Source organism: Ochotona curzoniae, unplaced genomic scaffold, assembly GCF_017591425.1.
Source record: "Ochotona curzoniae isolate NIBS_2020 unplaced genomic scaffold, NIBS_Ocur_1.0 contig_1014, whole genome shotgun sequence".
Classification (NCBI taxonomy): domain Eukaryota; kingdom Metazoa; phylum Chordata; class Mammalia; order Lagomorpha; family Ochotonidae; genus Ochotona; species Ochotona curzoniae.
In genome coordinates this window covers 50,940,480-50,959,292 of record NW_024464920.1, presented here as the reverse complement: position 1 = coordinate 50,959,292, position 18,813 = coordinate 50,940,480, and the positions used below count along the sequence as shown (strand labels likewise).

At 51.0% G+C, this 18,813-nt stretch overlaps 1 protein-coding gene across 1 annotated transcript in view; it reads right to left on the bottom strand.

Moving 5' to 3' along the window:
* ATXN10 (ataxin 10) overlaps window positions 1-18,813 on the bottom strand; it is a 126,201-nt gene that overhangs the window by 105,403 nt on the left and 1,985 nt on the right. The window contains exon 2 of the mRNA XM_040987435.1: window positions 1,903-2,094. Coding sequence (XP_040843369.1) covers window positions 1,903-2,094 — 192 coding nt within the window. The remainder of the gene's footprint in view (window positions 1-1,902; window positions 2,095-18,813) is intronic.

The window sequence follows — 18,813 nt, the reverse complement described above, 5'->3', positions numbered from 1 at the left end:
GTTGCGCTCACTTGGGGAGTGAATCATCGGACGGAAGATCTTCCTCTCTGTCTCTCCTCTCTGTATATCTGCCTTTCAAATGAAAAAATAATAAAAATAAATCTTTAAAAAAAAAAAAAACATTTTAAAATAGTAGCCAGAAAAACATGAAGTTTGCGATCTGAGTCTTGGTTGCCTCACACATGTCAGCTTTAATTAAGGTTGGCCACAAAGTCCATTCTAGAATTTTTGTTGTATTTCTGACTACATCCCAAAACCATCCGAATTTCCCTTTGAAAATCAACAGTGAATAATGGAAGTAAAATGAGAGCAGCAGCACCCTCAGCTATCCATTTGCATCTCGGGCCAAGCCAGGCCGCACCACCAGCACACAGCCCTGCCAGGACAGCCCCGCCCCAAGTCCACAGGCTCATGCGCTTCGTGCCTGGGCCTGTGACAGAGGCAGGGCCACCAACACTCACTGGGCAGACCACGTGTGTGGACTTCGGCAGGGGCACGTGCGTAGCCACTTCATTTAAACCTCGCCACCATCCAGGCCATCTCTCAAAGATGACATCCCGGAGCCAGGCTGACGGGGCACACAGGGTCTGGAGCAGGCGACCAAAGGCATGCGTGGACAGTCGCACCGGGCCGCTCTGCCTGAAGCCTGCGTTTAGAATGAGATGCCTGGAGTTGGATTGTCCCTGGCTCCCCAGTGCAGTGAAGGATTAGTCATTTAACCTAAGTCACAGTTTCATCTTTCGCAAAAGCGGATCTTCAGTTACCACTTCTCCACTTTGTTCTAACAGTTGAACAACACATTCCTAGTAAGCCACATGGGACAGACCCTGGTGCTAAGGGCAGCTAAAGGCACAAAGGGCTCCCTTCCTCAGCCACAGAGCTCCTCGAGGTTTCCAGGGGCAGAAGGGTATGCCACCCACAGCCCTCTCCTTGCCCTGCTGACCCCCCAGGGCTCTCCAGCTGGGCCAGGACACAGGAACGAGCCAGGGCCAGATGCGCCTAGGACATGGCGGGCTGTGGGCAGGACTATCAGCAAGAACACTACTGCTTCCATTCACCGTCCTGCAAGCAGCCGGCAGGTTTGGTTTAGCACCCAAGTTAAACAACTTCAGCTTTTATCCCTCTCTCCTTTGATCTTGAAAACTTCATTAATCATCTCAAAGCTCAGGTGGGAGATTGTCTGGACAGGGAGGGAGTCCCTCCAGGGGCCCCCGGACCACCCCCCTTCACCTGGGGCTCCGTCTACAGACAACCAAGGAGGGGAAAGGATGTGCCCTTAGTGGCCTCAGACCTCATTTCAACACAGTTTCGAATAAAAGCAGTTTCCAAAAAATCAGAAAAGTCCAGCAGGAGGAGTTAACAGGCCAAGCGCAGCGCAGCACTGGGTAATTCTGCTTTTTAGAACGTCTCCTCAGATGGTCACTTCAAAACATTCAAGGGAAAGTGAACTGGAAGATGTTTCTTTTGGTGCAAAAAAAAAACTTGAAAATACATGCTAATATGAATTTTCCACAAACTTTCTGAAGACCCTTCAGACAATAACCTTAAAGAAAGACAGGTTGTCTTGGAAACTTACAAAACATTCAAAAGAATTAAAAATCAACAACCAAGAAAAGTGAGTTCAAGAATCGCACATGAACTTAAGCAGATATAATCTAGAAACCAAGAATCAAATTCAAGGTTCAAATGACTGCGCTATGCACAGAGCCAAGTATTTTGAAACACGAAAACATGCAAGCAATAAAAACCATCCTGAAGGGAAATGTCCCATCACCGGCTGTACAGTACACACCGGCCCAATGAGACCCTCGGGCAGGCCCTCGCAGGACTTCCCACGGACACAGAGGGCAACCTGGTACTAAGAGAGGGCGGGCCAGCACGCACACGGCACAGCATCACTACCTGATGGAGTTCTGGTTCAAGGAGCACTCGATGCAGGCGTTGCGCAGGCAGCGGAAGCACTCGGTGATGAGCTGCAGGCTGGAGGCCAGGTGCTCCACTTGGGCCGGGTCCCTGCAGGCCAGCTCCACGGCCTGAGACGACTTCTTCAGGATATCCAGAACTCGCTGGAAGATGGTCCTGGGCGCTGTCTCCCTGCGAGAGGACAGAGCGTTACCAAAGGGGGAGGGCAACGTCTAAATGGAGCGCTGGGAAGCTGCGCTTGCTGCCTGTGTTGCTGCTCCAGCTCCTTAGTTTAACACAAAAGAGCCACTGTGCACCAAGCCCTGACAGTGTCAGCCGCCACTCCTGTCCTTTCCCATCTCCGATCCCATGTAACCTCTGCAGTGACATCAGCAGCCCAGCACTCAGTTCTCCCTTCAGATAAAGCAGCTGAGGTAGAGATCAGGCAAAGTAACGTGGGTCAGCCAGTAACTGGCAGTCACAATCCCAACTGGAACACTCTGACCATCACTTCCACAGTCTGAGAATACAAATCCCCATCGTGACACAGGTGTAGCTCAGTCCTGAGGACAGACATGCTGTCCACTCAACACAGGGACACTGCAGCAAGTGCCACGCCTCCACGGATTCCACCGCAGGTATGTGGGCGAGACAGGAGGGTGAAGGCAGAGGGAGAAGGACACACAGCATTCCAGCACTCCCACGAGAACACGTGCCCAGGCAAAGGGCAGGCCCGTGGCTGCCCGCTGTGCTCACAGGTGGCACCTGCCGTTCCCGTGGGGAGGCCCGCCTCCACGGGCTGTCACTCCAGAGCGGCAGGGCACCTAGAAGCAGGCCAGCCACCTCATCCCACAAACCCTGGCAGAAACAGGCGTGTGCTCAGCACAAGACGAGAAACCGCAGGGCCGGGCCATCTAGAAGATTCTTATAGACGACTCTGAGTATGGCTGCTGTCCCTAGGCCCTCCTGGCCGAATCCCAGCACCCACACTTCATCCTAAGTGAAGCCAGCCTCAGAGGAGCTGCAAACCCCTGACACCAAGTTGCCCCAGCGTCTTATGGCTGAGGAGGTTCCAGGGGACACAGCAAACCACTCCCTCCTGTCCCCTGGTGCTGTGGTCTCATCTCAGAAAACACAACTCATATCACAGCAGCTGGGCTCTTCTCTGCATCCTCTAAGGCTGGACGTGCGGGTCAGGGAAGGCCACACCCCCTCCAGCGTGCCAAGTTCAACCCCAGCTCCAGCTCCCTGCTGATGCAGTCCCTGGCAGGCAGCTGTGATGGCTGAGTAGTCCTGGTCCTACCACCCACCTAGGAGACACAAAGTGAGTTCCTTGCTCTGGCCATTTCAGGCATCTGGATAAGGTCTCCTGCTCACTCTGCACCTACCCACCCCACTCCACACCCTCTCACATTTTTTTAGTTAAATAGGAAAAACAGAGAAGGCATCTCACTCAGCGGCTAAGACATCAGCACTCCACAGTGCGACACTGGGTTCAACGGGCACTGCCCTACAACGGGCACCCGGGGAGGCAGCGGCTGAGGGCGCAGGCACTTGGGCCCCACCCCACATGGCAAACCCAGATGGAGTTCTGAGCTCATAACTCTGGCTTCAGCCTTGACCGGCCGTTGGCAAACATGACCAACAGATCCGAGCCTTATCTCTGCCTCATTCTCCACACACACACACACACACACACACACACACACCTCTGAGGCAGCACTGAACTCTCAGCACTCAGTAACATTCGCTCTGAGTGGGTAGCAGGCCTGCCATGAGCAGTGAAATTGGGCCAAGTGCTGCAGCACAGGGTCTGGGTAACAACATTCCCTATTAGAGGACCCGGGTTCAAGTCCTGCCTTCAGTTCAACAGTTTCCCGTTAATACACACCGTGGCAGGCAGCACGGATGGCTAGAGCACTCACAGCTCTGCCAGTCGTCGGGACACTGGGCCAGCCACGGGCTTTTGGCTTTGCCTGTACAGGCATTCGGGGAGAGAGAACCAGTGGATAAAAAACTTTCCTTCTCTGTCACTCTTTCAGATAAATAAAACTTAAAGCAACAGAAAGAACTGGAAGAAAGCAATGAAGCATCAGCTCAAAACCCTTCCCACCAGTAAATCCTCAAACCCAAAGCGGGCACAGCCCTTCGAGGCAGAGCGCAGGAGCCTCAGGGCTGCTGCCAACAAGAGGCCAATTCCTTCCCCATTAGAAGATACAGGGGGTCAGCTTGCAGGGGGCAGAGGAGTGTTGTCACCAGTGAGCTATTGTAACCTCCCCGAGAGCAGGACATGTCCCAGCTGTCTCCCGCCTTCTGCGAGACAGCAGCAAGTCAGTTCCTCGTTGCAGTCTCTGCCCATCACACGGACGGTTTCACAGGAGCTTTTATTCACTGACAGCGAATGCTATGAAAGTGCCTCTCTGCCTGCTACCTGCCAGTGCAGCTCCCAAGGGCTCCTATGCACGCCAGCTGCAGAAGCCACACTCGGTGTCAAGGCAAGGCAGAAGTGTGTGCAGTGCTTAATGACGATGAGACAGCAAGTCGGGATCAATCACTCCCACGTCACAAGCGTGATTAATAACTGCTGTCATTTCTGCTTTAGCCAAACTGACAAAAAACATTCACAATGACTTTAAAAAGCTTAGCTGCTTCATTCAGACGCACAAAGTACTTACAAGGACAATTAAAATTCAACCGTTCGACATTCCTATTAGAGAGGAATGCATACCCTGAAGACAATGTGTAAGAGAAATGTTACATTACAGAACAAAGAGAAATGCTTCGAATTACACAAAAGGTAGAATTTCATTTCCTTCAAGTTTGAACACATCTGTAGGTTTAATTTTGGCAAGCCCTGTTTGAGTAAAATTAAAGAAAACCACCTGTGATTATATGTAACAGGTCAGGCCCAACACGCTTCATGCACACATACCTTCCGGCTAATTCATCAGCAGGACCTGCTACTGAACAGGGCACATGCTCGGACCAAGCCCCCACACTCGTTAAAAGATTTACACTAATACCTTCCATTTCATTAGAACCTGGCATGTGTGGGTTACAGGAGCTGAACCACTGTGGCTGAAAAGCACCATTAAAACGCACACAAGTTCAGTGTCGCTTACATTTAACACCACAACCTTGGTTACTGATTTGACGGAGCTAGACTGAACAACAACCCCCCTCCACTAAATAAATAAATAAATAAATAAAAACTATCTCCGGCCACAAACCACTTAGGGCAAACTTCCGGAAATTCACCTCTGCAGAGTTCTGGCCTCTCCGTTCACACACTTCTCCGGATTCCAGCATGTCCCGGCGAGGACTCCAGGCTGCCAGCAGCCTGGCCCAGCACAACCAGCTCAAGTCCTCTTTATAAAGAGCCTTTAATGGGGACCAGGGCAGTGGCACATCAGGTAAGGCCTCCACTCACGCCATGAGCAACCCATGTATGCCAGTTCGTGTCCCAGCTGTTCCACTTCTCGCCCAAATCCCTGGTAATAACATAGGAAAAGCAAAATGGCCTGAGTGCGGCCCTGGCACCCACACAGAGACATGTAATACCGCTGGCTCCGGCCTGGCACAGCCCCGGCCACGGCAGCCCTCGGCAAGTGAAATTATCAGACTCGGGAGGTGAAATCAGACGCAAGGCCTCTGCCTCTCCCTAATTCTTTCAAATAAACCAGTAAGTCTTTTTTTTTTTTTAAATCTTTGTCACAACTTCTTAACCTGCTCTGGTAGCATCAAGCAGCCAGAGGCAATACCTAAACAGAATACAGCAGGGGCTGATTCAGGGTCACAAAACTTCAAATTCACATACTTTTCACATGCCATAGAATTTAATTTTTCCCTCAACTACTTAAAAAGTGTAAAAATCATCTTAACTCACAGAACATGAAAACCACAGGTGGCAGGCCAGGTTAGGAACCCTGGAGCCTGCAGATCCCATCTTAAAGGGTGCCAGACACACACGCCCCACCCACCTGCAAAAACCACATCTCCCATGCTTCTCAACCAATTAAAAATCACCGCTCATAAGAACAGACAGAATCTAAAAGGCATTAATGCTGACAGCAGCTAAAAACGTGTGTCAAAGAGAGCGAGTGAGAAAGAGATCTGCAGAGCCAAAAAGAAGCTTCTGGAAAAGAATGAGCACCTGGGAACAGCACCGCTGGCACACACAGGAGTGCTGGCATTACAAATCTACAGGGGAACGGGCACTCTACCACAGGTGTGCCAACTATCTATGGTTATCTGCAAGGAAAACGATGGACTCGGATCCTCCAGCCCTCAAGTTCCATGAGGTATTCCACAAGAATTCAGGAAGCAAAAAGAAAACAACAGAACTCCGTGAGAAAATAGACTTGGGCCTGCCTCAGTGGCTCAACTGGCTAATTCTCCCGCTGCACGCTGCCCAGAATCCCATATGGACACTGGTTCATGTCTTGGCTGCTCCACTTCCATCCAGCTCCTTGCTTGTGGCCTGGGAAAGCAGTAAAGGATGGCACAAAGCCTTGGGACCCTGCACCCACGTAGGAGACCCAGAAAGAAGCTCCTGGCTCCTGGATTTGGATTGGCTCAGTTCTGGCCATTGCGGCTACATGGGGAGTGAATCAACAGATGGAAGATCTGTCTCTCCTCTCTGTAGATCTGCCTTTCCAATAAAAGTAAAAAAATAAATCTAGAAAATAAAGAGATTATCTTTCTGCTATTAAATGGAGAGGTTCTATTTTTAAGATTTGTTTATGTATTTGAAAGTTAGAGAGACTCAGAGACTGCATCCACTGATTCGCTGCCCAGATGGCAGCAGCGGCCAGGGAAGGGCCAGCCGCACAGGAGATCTGAGGCCTCCTACAACCCAACAGCATCTCACCAATCACAGCTCCTTTAGTGGCTCTGCACAACTCTGTGACATCCTCAAGGAGCAACAGGCCTGCTCACCAACACAGCGGCAGTGAGCCCCAGACCGCAGGTGCCAGACACTGCTCTTAGCATTGCACGTATGAGCTCTCTGTGGCCATGGCAGTACAAATCATGTTTTGAACTAAAATGTCACCTTCTCCGGGCTTCAGCAATATCTCGAGGCTCCACCTAGGACCTGTCCCAGGGTTCCTCTGCCCACACAATCTGCTGACCACACCTTTGGTCCAGTGAACATTACACAACCCTGAGAGAATGGAACCATTGAGAAACCACCCTGAGGGTACCTGTGGTCAAGCGTCTAGCCTCATTTATCTGGATGCGCTGCCTCAAAAGCTTTCCTGTCTGGTCGGTGTGCTCAAGATAATTGAATGGGGGGATGGCTCCCACAGACCACTCCTGTTTTCAAGTTGAGTCAGAACACCTTTCCAAACAGTCCCATGTGGTATTCCAACTCATGGCATAGGTAAAAAGAAAACTGCCACCACACTCTAAAAAGAACTTAATTGATGTTCTCGCTCAACACAGCTGCTGAATCATTGTTGAGTCAAAATGCCACATGGCATCCTCATGTGGCTTTCCTGTTTTGGGGTTTTGGTGGGGTTTTTTGGGTTTCTGCTTTGTTCTGGGGCGGACACTTGAAGCCAAAGGCTCAGTACTGTCTGCGAAAAACCCACGCGTGAGTGCAGATCCAGATGAAGATTATTTTTTGCCCCTGCAGTGCACTGACCTCTGCTTCAGCTAGCTCTAGGAGGGTCTGTCAACACACGTGCGGCACAGAGCACTCCCACAGTCATCCATTAGCTGACGTCTCTCTTCACTCAACAAGTCTTATTTTTTTTTAAGTTTTTTTTTTTTTAATTTGAAAGGCAGATCTACAGAGGGAAGGAGAGACACACAGATCTTCTATCCACTGGTTCACTCCCTAAATGACCACAACAACCAGAGCTGATGTGACCCAAATCCAGACCCTGTGCTAACACGTGGGTACAGGGTTCCCAAGGACGTGGCCGTCCTCTCCTGAGGGCACCCTCCCCTGTAGACCACCCTCCACTGCGAGCCACCCTCCCCTGAGGACCACCCTCCACCCCAGGCCGTCCTCCATTGTGGACCATCATCCACTGCAGGCCACCCTCCACCTCGGGCCACCCTCCACTGCTTTCGCAGTCCATAGCAAGAAGCTGGGTTGGAGTGAACAACTAAGATGAGGACAAGCATCTAGGATGCCAGTGCTTGGCTCAACAGGTCTTCCATGCTCTCCCTTTTCTTCCTAATTGGTCAAGAACATTACAAAAGAGTGAAAACACAATCAAGTGTTGAAAATGGCTGAAATGCACAGTGCGCACAAGGACGAGAGGCACCTGGCCTAGGGCTGCCGACACTCTAGCAGGACTGCTGGGTAAATGTGACTAGAATGTACCTGTGTGAAGACAATTTAAGGCAGAGGCTGCAAAAGGTGTCTACCAGAACGTAACTGAGTCTTCAGGGAAAATTAAGGGTATATGAGAAAAGCAATGAGATAAAAGGTACATATTTATAAATTCGGCCTTACAGCATGTGAGTTATGTGTATCCAAATTAGCAGTAAATGCAGTTCGCTTTACTCTGTCAACTACAGCTATAACATCGAGCACAGCGCTTGGCAAATACCACATGTCCAGGTGCTGAATGAATGAATGCATGAACAAAACTGAATGAAAAACATGGTAAGCCAACAGGTTTTTGGTGATTTGAGTGGTCACCATGCAGTAACTGTCAGCACACAAGCTCACTGACCCATCACTGTCCTACTCAGGTCAGTGTCCATGGACCACTCAAAACAGGCCAGACCGTCCTCTGGGAGATACTGGAAAGACAACCGTGTGTGTGTGTGTGTGTGTGTGTGTGTGTGTGTGTGTGTGACAGCAGCCTTTCAAGCAAATTTATTTTAAACAAAGAAACCTCTGCCTTCAAAAATACAGCAGTAATGATAAGCCCAAGAGCTGTGAAGAGCTATTGCTATTCCTATCTTCAGTTTTATTGATTTATTTTAAAGGCAGATTTACAAAGAGGGACAGAAACTGAGACCTCCCACCCACTGGCTCACTTCCCAAATGTCAACAGGCAGGACTGCTCGAGGCCAAAGCCAGGAGCCAGGAACTTCATTCAGGTGTCTCATTTGGGTGGCAAGCGCTCAGGTATAAGGACCCCCTTCTGCTGCCTTCCCACGAGCACTCACAAGGAGCTAGGTCAGCAGTGGAGCAGCCACAACCCGAAAGGTAGTCCTACAGGGGACACTGGCCTCAAAAGTTGTAACTTAACCCACTGTGCAAAAATGCTGGCCCAGAAAAGTCCCACTGTCAACACCCCCTCCATTCCAGAGACCGGAATCTGAATGGAAATGCTCAGCTATACCCAGACCTGAAACTGAAGAATCCAGGATGTTCAGAAGGGTCCAAGGGAGTCTGCAACTCAACTCTGGCCAGCAGACAGCAAGCAAAGTGCCCTGCACCTGGTGGTGACCAAGGACATGATGTGAAACTCCCGGTCAGGACAGGGCGCCCAGCGTGTGCGTCAATGAGCTGCATCAAAGCCGCAAGGACAGGTTGTTCAGGAGGCGGTGCATCCAACGCAGGGAGAACGTGTCTGTTAGGACCCTGTCCAGGACACTGGCCAGCTGGGTGACCAGACTCACAGTGGCACCAATGTTACCACAAGAAGAAAAACACCAATAAATGATCTGATTTAAGATCAGGGTTACTGGAAAACACGCAAAGCCTTTACCCAGGGAGGAGTGAAGCCAGAGAGGGAAGATAACACAGCTGTCACTCACAGAGAGGCCGCAACACAACAGCAGAAGAGGAAAGCCTAACACTGAGAGCCTGGCCTGTGTCCTCACCACCCCCCGCAGGTCGGGTCCCAACCCTGCAACTCTAAGCTGTGGCCAGCTACGGCCCAAGGCCCAGACCCCCCCGGGAGCAATGGGACTGGAGGAGAAAAGGAACACGAGGGTGCTCCCAGGCTATGCCCTGGCTGAGGGCTCAGACGGCCCCTCAGATGGCAGCACAGACTGAGCAGAAAGGCAACGTGCAGCTGGGAGTCCTCGGCAGCAGAGCCCGGCTAAGCCGCTGAGGACAGGGAAGATGGGACCAAGATGGCCCTCAGCACCTACAGGCTCGGGCTCAGTGGCAGCCACGGGGCTGTGGCTTCTTTGAGGTGCCAACTGTTACCTGGAGGAGTCACTGACCCGGCACAGTCGCAGGCCAAGGAGATCTCACCAGAGCAGACCAGCGTCACGTCCCATCCCGAGCCCCATCTATAACTGACTCAGCCAACAGGATAACGGGTGTTACAGCCACACGCGCTTCAGGGCTGACTCAGAGCTGCACCCACTCAGGCCCACAGGGCTCTCCAGTGGGGCCACGCCTGACAGCCTATGAGGCAGCACCTTACCAAGGCATCCTTCCCTGGGCCGGCTCCTGCTCTAACCTACCCAATCCCACGCTCCCCATGCTGAGGTCCACCTCCAGGCAAATCACTTGTACCTGGATTCCTCAGGGGGAAGGGAGAGACCTGAAAGCTCATATGCTCTCTGTGAATTACCAAAAACCCAAGTCACTCCAAATATCCATGATAAGAAACAAGGCCAATCGATTGTTAGATATTGGTATGATCACATACTTTACACAACATTTAATGTTGACCAGCTAGTTCTCTAATGTCCTGGAACACAGGATGCATACATGCAACCCACCGCGCTGACGAGCAGAGCACCACAGCAGGTAGGACACACCACTGCCAAGGGCATCCCTTGGGACTCCAGCTACCATGAGAGTACACTCGACACATTACACCAAGCTGGTGACCAGGTCGTGAATACAGCAAGGGGTCCAGGCACCAAGTCACCCGCAAACTTTGCAAGCTGATCGTTTAGCCCAAGCAGGCTGGAAACATACAGACCTGGCCAACAACGTGAAGGTAATTTCATGGACATCACTGGGCCAGAACCACCCAGAAAAGCTGCTCCCAGATTCCCAACCGCAAACACGATGTGAGAAAGCATGCCTGTGGTTCACTGGCTTGTGAGGCGATTTGCTCCAATAGAGGCCATTTGGTACTTGGAGGACAGGACAGACTCTTAAAACTATTGATTTCTGGGCACTGTGCAATAGCTCAGTGGCTCAATCCTCACCTTGCACATTTCAGGACCCATATGGGGGCCTGTTCAAATCCCAGATGTTCCACTTCCCATCCAGCTCCAGCTTCTGGCTTGGGAAAACAGCAGAGGACAGTCCAAAGCCTTGGGACCCTGCACCTGTTGTGGGAGATGTGGAAGAGGCTCCTGGCTTCAGACTGGCTCAGCTCCAGCCATTACAGCCACTTGGGGAGTGAACCAGCAGATGAAGATCTTTCTGTCTCTCCTTCTCTCTGTAAATCTGACCTTCCAATAAAAATATATAAATCTTTAAAAAAAAGGTGTTGGTCTCATGAGAACACATCCATATTTGTTAGACCATCTGTAACATCAGCTTCATAAAGGCACTATATATGACATTTTCAACTTTTAACTTTTCAAGATGCTTTAAAAATACTAAAATGAAAGCTAGTGAAAATCTTCTATTTGCTTTCTCCTTAGAGAATACAAGCAGGTATTTTTTAAAAAACACAGTTCCTGGGGCTGGCACTATGGTGTAAAACTACCCCCTACAGAACTGGCATCCCATATAGGTCGCCAGTTCAAGTCTTGGCTGCTCCACTGCCAATCCAGGTCCCTGCTAATGTACCTAGCAAAGCAGCAGAAAATGGGCCAAGGACTGGGGCCCCTGCAACCACACGGGAGACCTAGAGGAAGCTCCTGGCTCCTGGCTCCTGGCTTCGGAGTTGCTCCAGATACTCAAGGAGTGAGGCAGAGGACAAATGACCCCTGTCTCTCGGTCTCTAACTCTGCCTTTAAATAAATACATATTCTTAAAAGCAATAATAAATTAAAATACAGTTCCCAGGGTCTGGCCTAATAGCAGAACACCTGGATGTGAGTCCTCGGTGTGCTCTGACTCCAGCTCCCTGTCCCAGTGCACCCTGGGAGGCAGCGGCTGATGGCTCAGGTGGCCGGGTGTCTGCCATCCAGAAAGCAGTGCCAGCAGGAGGCCCCTCCCAGCAGCAGGAGGCCCCGCCCAGCAGCAGGAGGCCGCCCCCCCCGCATAATCAGGCACAATTCAGCAGATGGCAGTACTAATCTGTCTCTCCTCTCTCAAATAAATCAGTTTAATTCACAATCATTACATAGAAAATCATCTAAGTTCTAAGTTACAGCATTAAGCTACTTTAAAGGAATTCTTACAGCTTCACATTCATGCTGCAGGAATTCCTTTCTACCAAGGACTTTAAATTTTGGCAAGAAAGTGTTGCCTGTAACTCTAGGATGTGAAAGACCACTTCCTTGCACCAAGCTACTTACTGTACACTTCCTTGTGTGACATTCCAAGGGCGTTGAAGACTTTACAAGCACATTTGTTGAAAATTCATTCCTTATTTGTTTGAAAGGCAAAGCTCCAATGAGAGAGGATGGGAGCAGAGAGAACGAGCTCTCCCACGCAGTGGCTCACTCTAAAGCTCCTGCCCCAGCCAGGCCGGGAGCCCCACTCCTGACCTGCACACCGGTGCCAAGGACCAAGCCCTGGCTCACTCTCTCCTGCCTTCCAGGAACTGAACGCAGGGCGGCTAGACCTTGAACCAGTGCTCCCAGATGGAACAAGGGGAGCAAGCGGAAGCTTAAGCCCGTGTCCCACAACACCAGCCGCACCAGTGCTGTTTTCAGAGTCAAGTCCTCAAGAAGTACCCACCAACACAAGCCTGCCATCACAGCATCATCAGCGTTTCCTGGGCACTAACCTTTAGTGGGCACCATCTGGACTCTTTACAACCTGCAAGGTGGGCATCATTATAATACCATTTTATCAAATACTGAAGCTCAAGGAAATCACGACACTGCCAGTTCACATAGCTGAGGTTTGAAAGTAAGTCTGTCTAGGCCTCGCAAAACCCTTTTTTACTCTGAAACCCAGTGCGTGAATCCAGCAAGGGACTCACAGTCCAGGGCCTGCATCTCACGGAAAGACCAGAGGAGAGGAAGAAACTCCACCAACACAATGTGTCTCTGGACGAGCAGCGCAGCTGCTCTGCAGGAGACTCCAGGGACCCACACAACTCTCTGACACCAAGTGTCCCGCCGAATAAGGCCACCTCAGGCCCTGACCTTCAGCCCGACACCTGGCCAGCCAGTGCCACCCAGCCACAGTGAGATGTGCTGGGCCACGTCATCCACCTGCTCCCAACTCAACCTCTCAAGTACATCAAAACTAAGTCTTCAAAACAAACACTGCTACTCAACCAACAGCTGCCTGAGAGCAGAAAAGCCCCCACGGTATTTCCTCCAAGACCTTCAACCTGCTCAGATGAGTCCCTATTCAGAGGTGGCATGAGGAGGGCTAACAGCTTAGAGTGTGGACTGTGACACAGATACACCCCAAGCACGTCATATCCCAACTGAGTGCATCACATGCTCCTGACCCCCCCAAAATTCCCTCACCTCCCTTTCCAACCAATCCATCCTCCTCTGACAACCACTGCTGGGATGTCACCACTGACTAGCTTGTCCCCGGGCAGAATTCCATGAGCACATGCTGTGTCTCCATCAGCAGTCTGAGATTCATCCATGCTGTGTGCGCTGGTGGCTCGCCCCGCTAAGCAGCCATCCTGATGACACCTCAGTCACGTCCGACGTCCGGCTATTATGAATTACGTTGATATGAGCATTTTCCCACAAGTCTTTAGGGCACACACACTCTGTTTCTAAATCCTAAGACCAGATATTTGTCCAACTTTATTTCTTAAATGTTAAATTGCCCAAATATTTCTTAGAATGCTTGTGCTGTTGACGCTCCCTCCCACCTACCAACCTTGAGAGTTGTGCTTGCTCCTCGGCCTCGCCAGCGTTTGCTGTCAGGTCCATTTCAGCCATTCTGACAGGTGGCCAGCAGTATCTTACTACACTTCCTCACAGCACACAACTCACCCATGAAGCACTCAATTCAAAGGGTTTAGTATATTTATGTTCACTCTTTAATTGTGGTAAAGTACATATACGTACATGAAATACAGAGCGCACAAAATCCCTGCCGTTCTAACCACTCCTGCCAAGGCAAGGGCTTCCCAGCACATTCCGTGCGAACACTGCTCTGTGCTCAAAGCTGTTAAACACTCATAGAGAAACCTGGTAGCCACAAAACACTAACCGGCCCTTCCCTTCTCCCTAGACCCTGGTCATCTCATCCTATTAACCTGCCTCCTGGGGCCCACACCACCCCGATGCAGCTCCCTGCTGGTGCCTCTGGGGAAGCAGTGCAAGACAGGCTGGGTCACTGCACCCAAGGGGGAGGCCTGCATGAAGCTCGACTTTGGCCTTGGTCACTGTGGCCACCTGGGGAACCATTCAGCAGATGGAAGATGTCTCCCTCACCCTCTCTCTAACTCCTTCAAGTAAATAAATACAGCTTTTTAGAAAACATCTATTCTAGGATCTTCATGAAAAAAACACAAATCATCCGACACTTGTCCTGCTCTACGTGCTCTGGGCCCTCACCCAGGAGTGAATGCCTTTCTCACATCCCCTGCCTGGCGTTTGGAAGCACTGCTGCTGTCCACAGTGCCAGGATCGTCAGACTCCCACAAGCCACTCAAGGTTCCAATCTCTCCACATCCTGTCTACACGGGTTTGTTTTTCCCCTTTTGGATACTCATCATCTTCAAAGGAGTGAAATGCTACCTCACGGGGAGTCTAGCTGCACTTCCCCGGTGACTAAGGATGCTGAGGACTCGGCAAGTCCTCTGCCTTCCCTCTTCTGACACAGCACAGAGGTTCTTTTCACTAACATTTTCACTGAGTTGTAGCAGCACTTTCTTTACACATCTTTAGAAGAGTATTTATCAGATGCTGGCATTATAAATACTTTCAGTCAGTCACTGGATCCATTTGTTTTATAAGATTTTATTTATTTGAAAGGCAGAGTTAGACACACACACACCCCTTCCATGACTGCCCAAATGGCCACAATGGTCGGGCTGGGCCACACTGATGAAAGCCAGGAGCTGTACCACCACCCAGGTCTCTCACATGCGTGTAGGGGCTCATGCTCTTGAACCATCTTCCACCAAAGCTTTCCCAGGCACTGCAGGAAGGGCTGAATGCATGTGGAACATAAGGGACTCCCGCTGCCCCAGGGATGCATCGCAGGCTAACCTGCTGCACCTCCACACCAGCTCTTTTTTGCTATCTAGATGCCTTTGGACAGGAATTTTAATTTTGACGACAGCCCAGGAGCTTGGGATCCTGCACCTACATGGGCAACCCAGAAAAAGACCCTGGCTCCTGGCCTCAGATCAGCTCAGCTCTGACCACTGCCATTTAGGGAGTGCACTAAAAGAAGGAAGACCTTTCTCTCTGTATCTCCTTCTCTCTATAAATCTGTCTTTCCAATAAAAATAGTTAAATCTTAAAAAAGAAAGAAAGAAAAAGAAAAAGAAAAAGAAAGACTGCTGGCATCCCATATGGGCATTGGCTCAAGACCAGCTGCTCCATTTCTGATTCCGCTCTCTGCTGATGATCTGGAAGAGCAGTGGATGATGGACCCCGCACCATGTGGGAGACGCAGATGAAGCTCGTGGCTCCGGGCTGCGAGCCGGCCGAGCCCCCGCCACTGCGGTCTTCTGGGGAGTGAACCAACAGAGGGAAGATCTTTTTTTTTATTGTTTCCTTAATATATCTGATGTAAAAGGGGATTTTAAGGGAGAAGCCCCACCCAGACTCCCACCCACTCCAAGTCCCCGATGTGGGGCATGCTCTGAGGGTCTTGCTCAAGTGGTTTTGATAGTTCAACAGTTCTGAATTGCTGCCACTTTTACCACTCCAAGCACGATGAGGTCGTTGAAGAATCCACTGACTGACATAGTCCATCATAGCGTCTCCGTTTGCCCAGTTCTTCACTGCCAACATATAGCTGAGGTGGTTGATTGACTTGTTCTGTCCTCTGTCTTTTCATGGTTAGGGTTCTGAGTCCAGAAGCTCGATTGGGGAGATCCCCAAAGAAACTTTGTCTGAGGTGTTCCCAGACCAGACTCTTGTATGTACTAGCAATCACAGGGCCCGGCACAGTCCATTGCCCGGATCAGCTGTTGATTGCAATTGCTGGGTTGGTTCTGTTACCATCCCTGTCTTCCACTGGAACCAATGGGTGTTGCAGTCCAGCCTGGTTCTGCCCAGCACATACAAAGTCCTCATACAAACCAATGTGGGCTGCAACCTAGTCTGAGGGACCCACAATAAGCCCCACCAGGCCCGCCCCCTGCCCTGGTTTGCCAGTATGTGTGCCAGACTAGTCCAGTCTGTCCCACAGCCCATCTGCTCTCATACATGTCAATGGGTATTAAAACCTTGTTCCATCTAACCAGCTCAACTATCCAGCCTTCACGGATATTGTTGGGTGTCTCTCCAACCGCCCCAGCCCCTGCCCTAGTTTTCGTGCGCTTCCGTGCCCTTTCAAGAGGGAGGAGTCCACTATTTCCTTCCCAGGCCACTCCCACTCAGAGGGAAGCTCTTTCTGTCTCTGCCTGCCGACCCCCCACAGCTAGGATTCACACAGCCCTGAGCGCCAGGCCTGCCTGGGCCTGAGAGCATCTACTTTCAAGCCACTCTTCACGGCTGGGCTTTTACCACATGGATCCCCAGCCACAGGCACTCAAGTGTCCTCACCAAGGGACAGCGGCTTGATCAGAAAGCAATCCAATAGAGAAAAGGAGCGAAAGACAGCGCAAAGAGGCTGCGATGTCCAACACAGCCTCATCTGAGAAGTCACCGAGTAACTCGCCTCATGCAGAAGCGAGTCTCTAAATTCAAGGGGGGAAAGCGGAAGCCTAACTGGAAGGATTCAACATCCCACACTGTGCTGACATAGTTACGACCACTGAGGACCAACACTGTGGCACAGCTAGTTAAGCAGCCACCTGCAGCACGGCCACCTCACAGCAGGTGGGATTCCCTAACCCCCACTTCCCGCTAATGTACCTAAAACACAGCAGAATTCGCCCAAACACTGGGCTCCCTCAACCCATGGGACAGGCTGGCATTCCTGCCTTCCAGCCTCAGCCTGGCCCAGCCTTGGCCCTTGTAGCCATGTGGGAAGTGTACCAGCAGGTGGAAGATTTCTCTGTCCCTCCTTCAAATCAATCAATAAATCAAACATCAATGGAAAGGCAAAAACGAAAAAGTGGAAACATTTCTCTCACTTATGGGCTGCTACAACTACAATGAGAACCTAGGATCTTACTCAAAATTAGAATAAATTACTATCTTCCTGAAAAAAAACAAGGCCGGGCTCCCAGTCACTTGCTGCTCAGTTCATTTTTAATAGTGGGTCCTAGGGCCCGGCGGCGTGGCCTAGTGGCTAAACTCCTGGCCTTGAACGCACCAGGATCCCATATGGGCGCCAGTTCTAATCCGGGCAGTTCTACTTCCCGTCCAGCTCCCTGCTTGTGGCCTGGGAAAGCAGTCGAGGACGGCCCAAAGCCTTGGGACCCTGCACCCGTGTGGGATACCCAGAAGAAGTTCCTGGATCCTGGCTTCGGATCGGCATAGATTCGGCCATTGCGCTCACTTGGGGAGTGAATCCTCTCTGTCTCTCCTCCTCTCTGTATATCTGACTTTGTAATAAAAATAAATAAATCTTAAAAAAAAAAACAGGGGATCCTAAACAAATGGCATCTATTCTGCATCAAGCATACGTCATCCCAGATCCTCCCAACAACCCTGCCAAGTGGCTATCACCACCCACTTTCAAAATGAGAACCCAAAACTTACTGAACCCACAGGACACCCCCTGCCCGCCACTGCTCTGCACAGTGCTTGCCACACCGCGCAGGTGCCTCTCCGGGGCACCAAGGAGTCCCAGGGGACCATAACACACCAGTCCTAACACACTTCTTGCATCTTAGAACTCCCCTCCTACACTCTACCGGCTATTGGCCGCTCTGCCCCTCGCCACCAGGCGCCCCTGACCACCAGGTCCCACTGCAGTGCTGCTCACGCAGGACAACAGCACCAGGCCTTCGCCAAGGGCAGTGTCCTCCTCCAGCCTCACTCCTCTCTCACTGGGCAGCTAGGTCCCTGCCTCCGATGACACGAGGCCTTCCCCAAGGACAATGTCCCCCTACACCTCACTCCTCTCTCACTGGGCAGCTAGGTCCCTGCCTCCGATGACACGAGGCCTTCCTCAAGGACAATGTCCCCCTGCACCTCACTCCTCTCACTGGGCAGCTAGGTCCCTGCATCCAGCTTTACTATCTTACCCTCGTCTTCCAGCGTCAGGCAGAGACTGTTCCACCACACAGATCTTACCGTGCCACTCCTCTAAAAGCCTACAGTGAAGAGCAAGGAACACAGCCATGCCCACACCACAGAGCACGCTTCCAAGCCAGCTTCCAGGGAGCGTACCCTGGGAGGCAAGGCAGCCCATGCGGGACCGAAATCTGGGTCCTGGCCACTCCGTGGGACACCCAGAGGGTGTCCATCTGGCCCACCCCTGGATATTGTGGGAATTTAGGCGATAAACCAACCATTGGAAGATCTTTGTCTGTCCCCCCCTCTGCCCTCCAAGTAGGACAAAAATAGTTTTAAAGCGAGCAAGCACTGCACATGAGATGAAGCCACCCCCGGGACCCCCACCCCCAGGGTTCCTGGCATTGAGGCCCACCCATCGGCCCACCCACTTGGCTCCCAGTCCAACTCCTGCCGGCCTTCCCTTTCTCTGAGGTTCTTTTAAATAAACCTTTTTTTTTGAGATTTTTTTTTATTTTTATTGATTAATTTTTATTTATTATGTAGAGAAAAGGAGAGATACAGAGAAAGATCTTTCATCCACTGGTTCACTCCTCAAATGGCCACAACGACCAGAGCTGAGCCGAT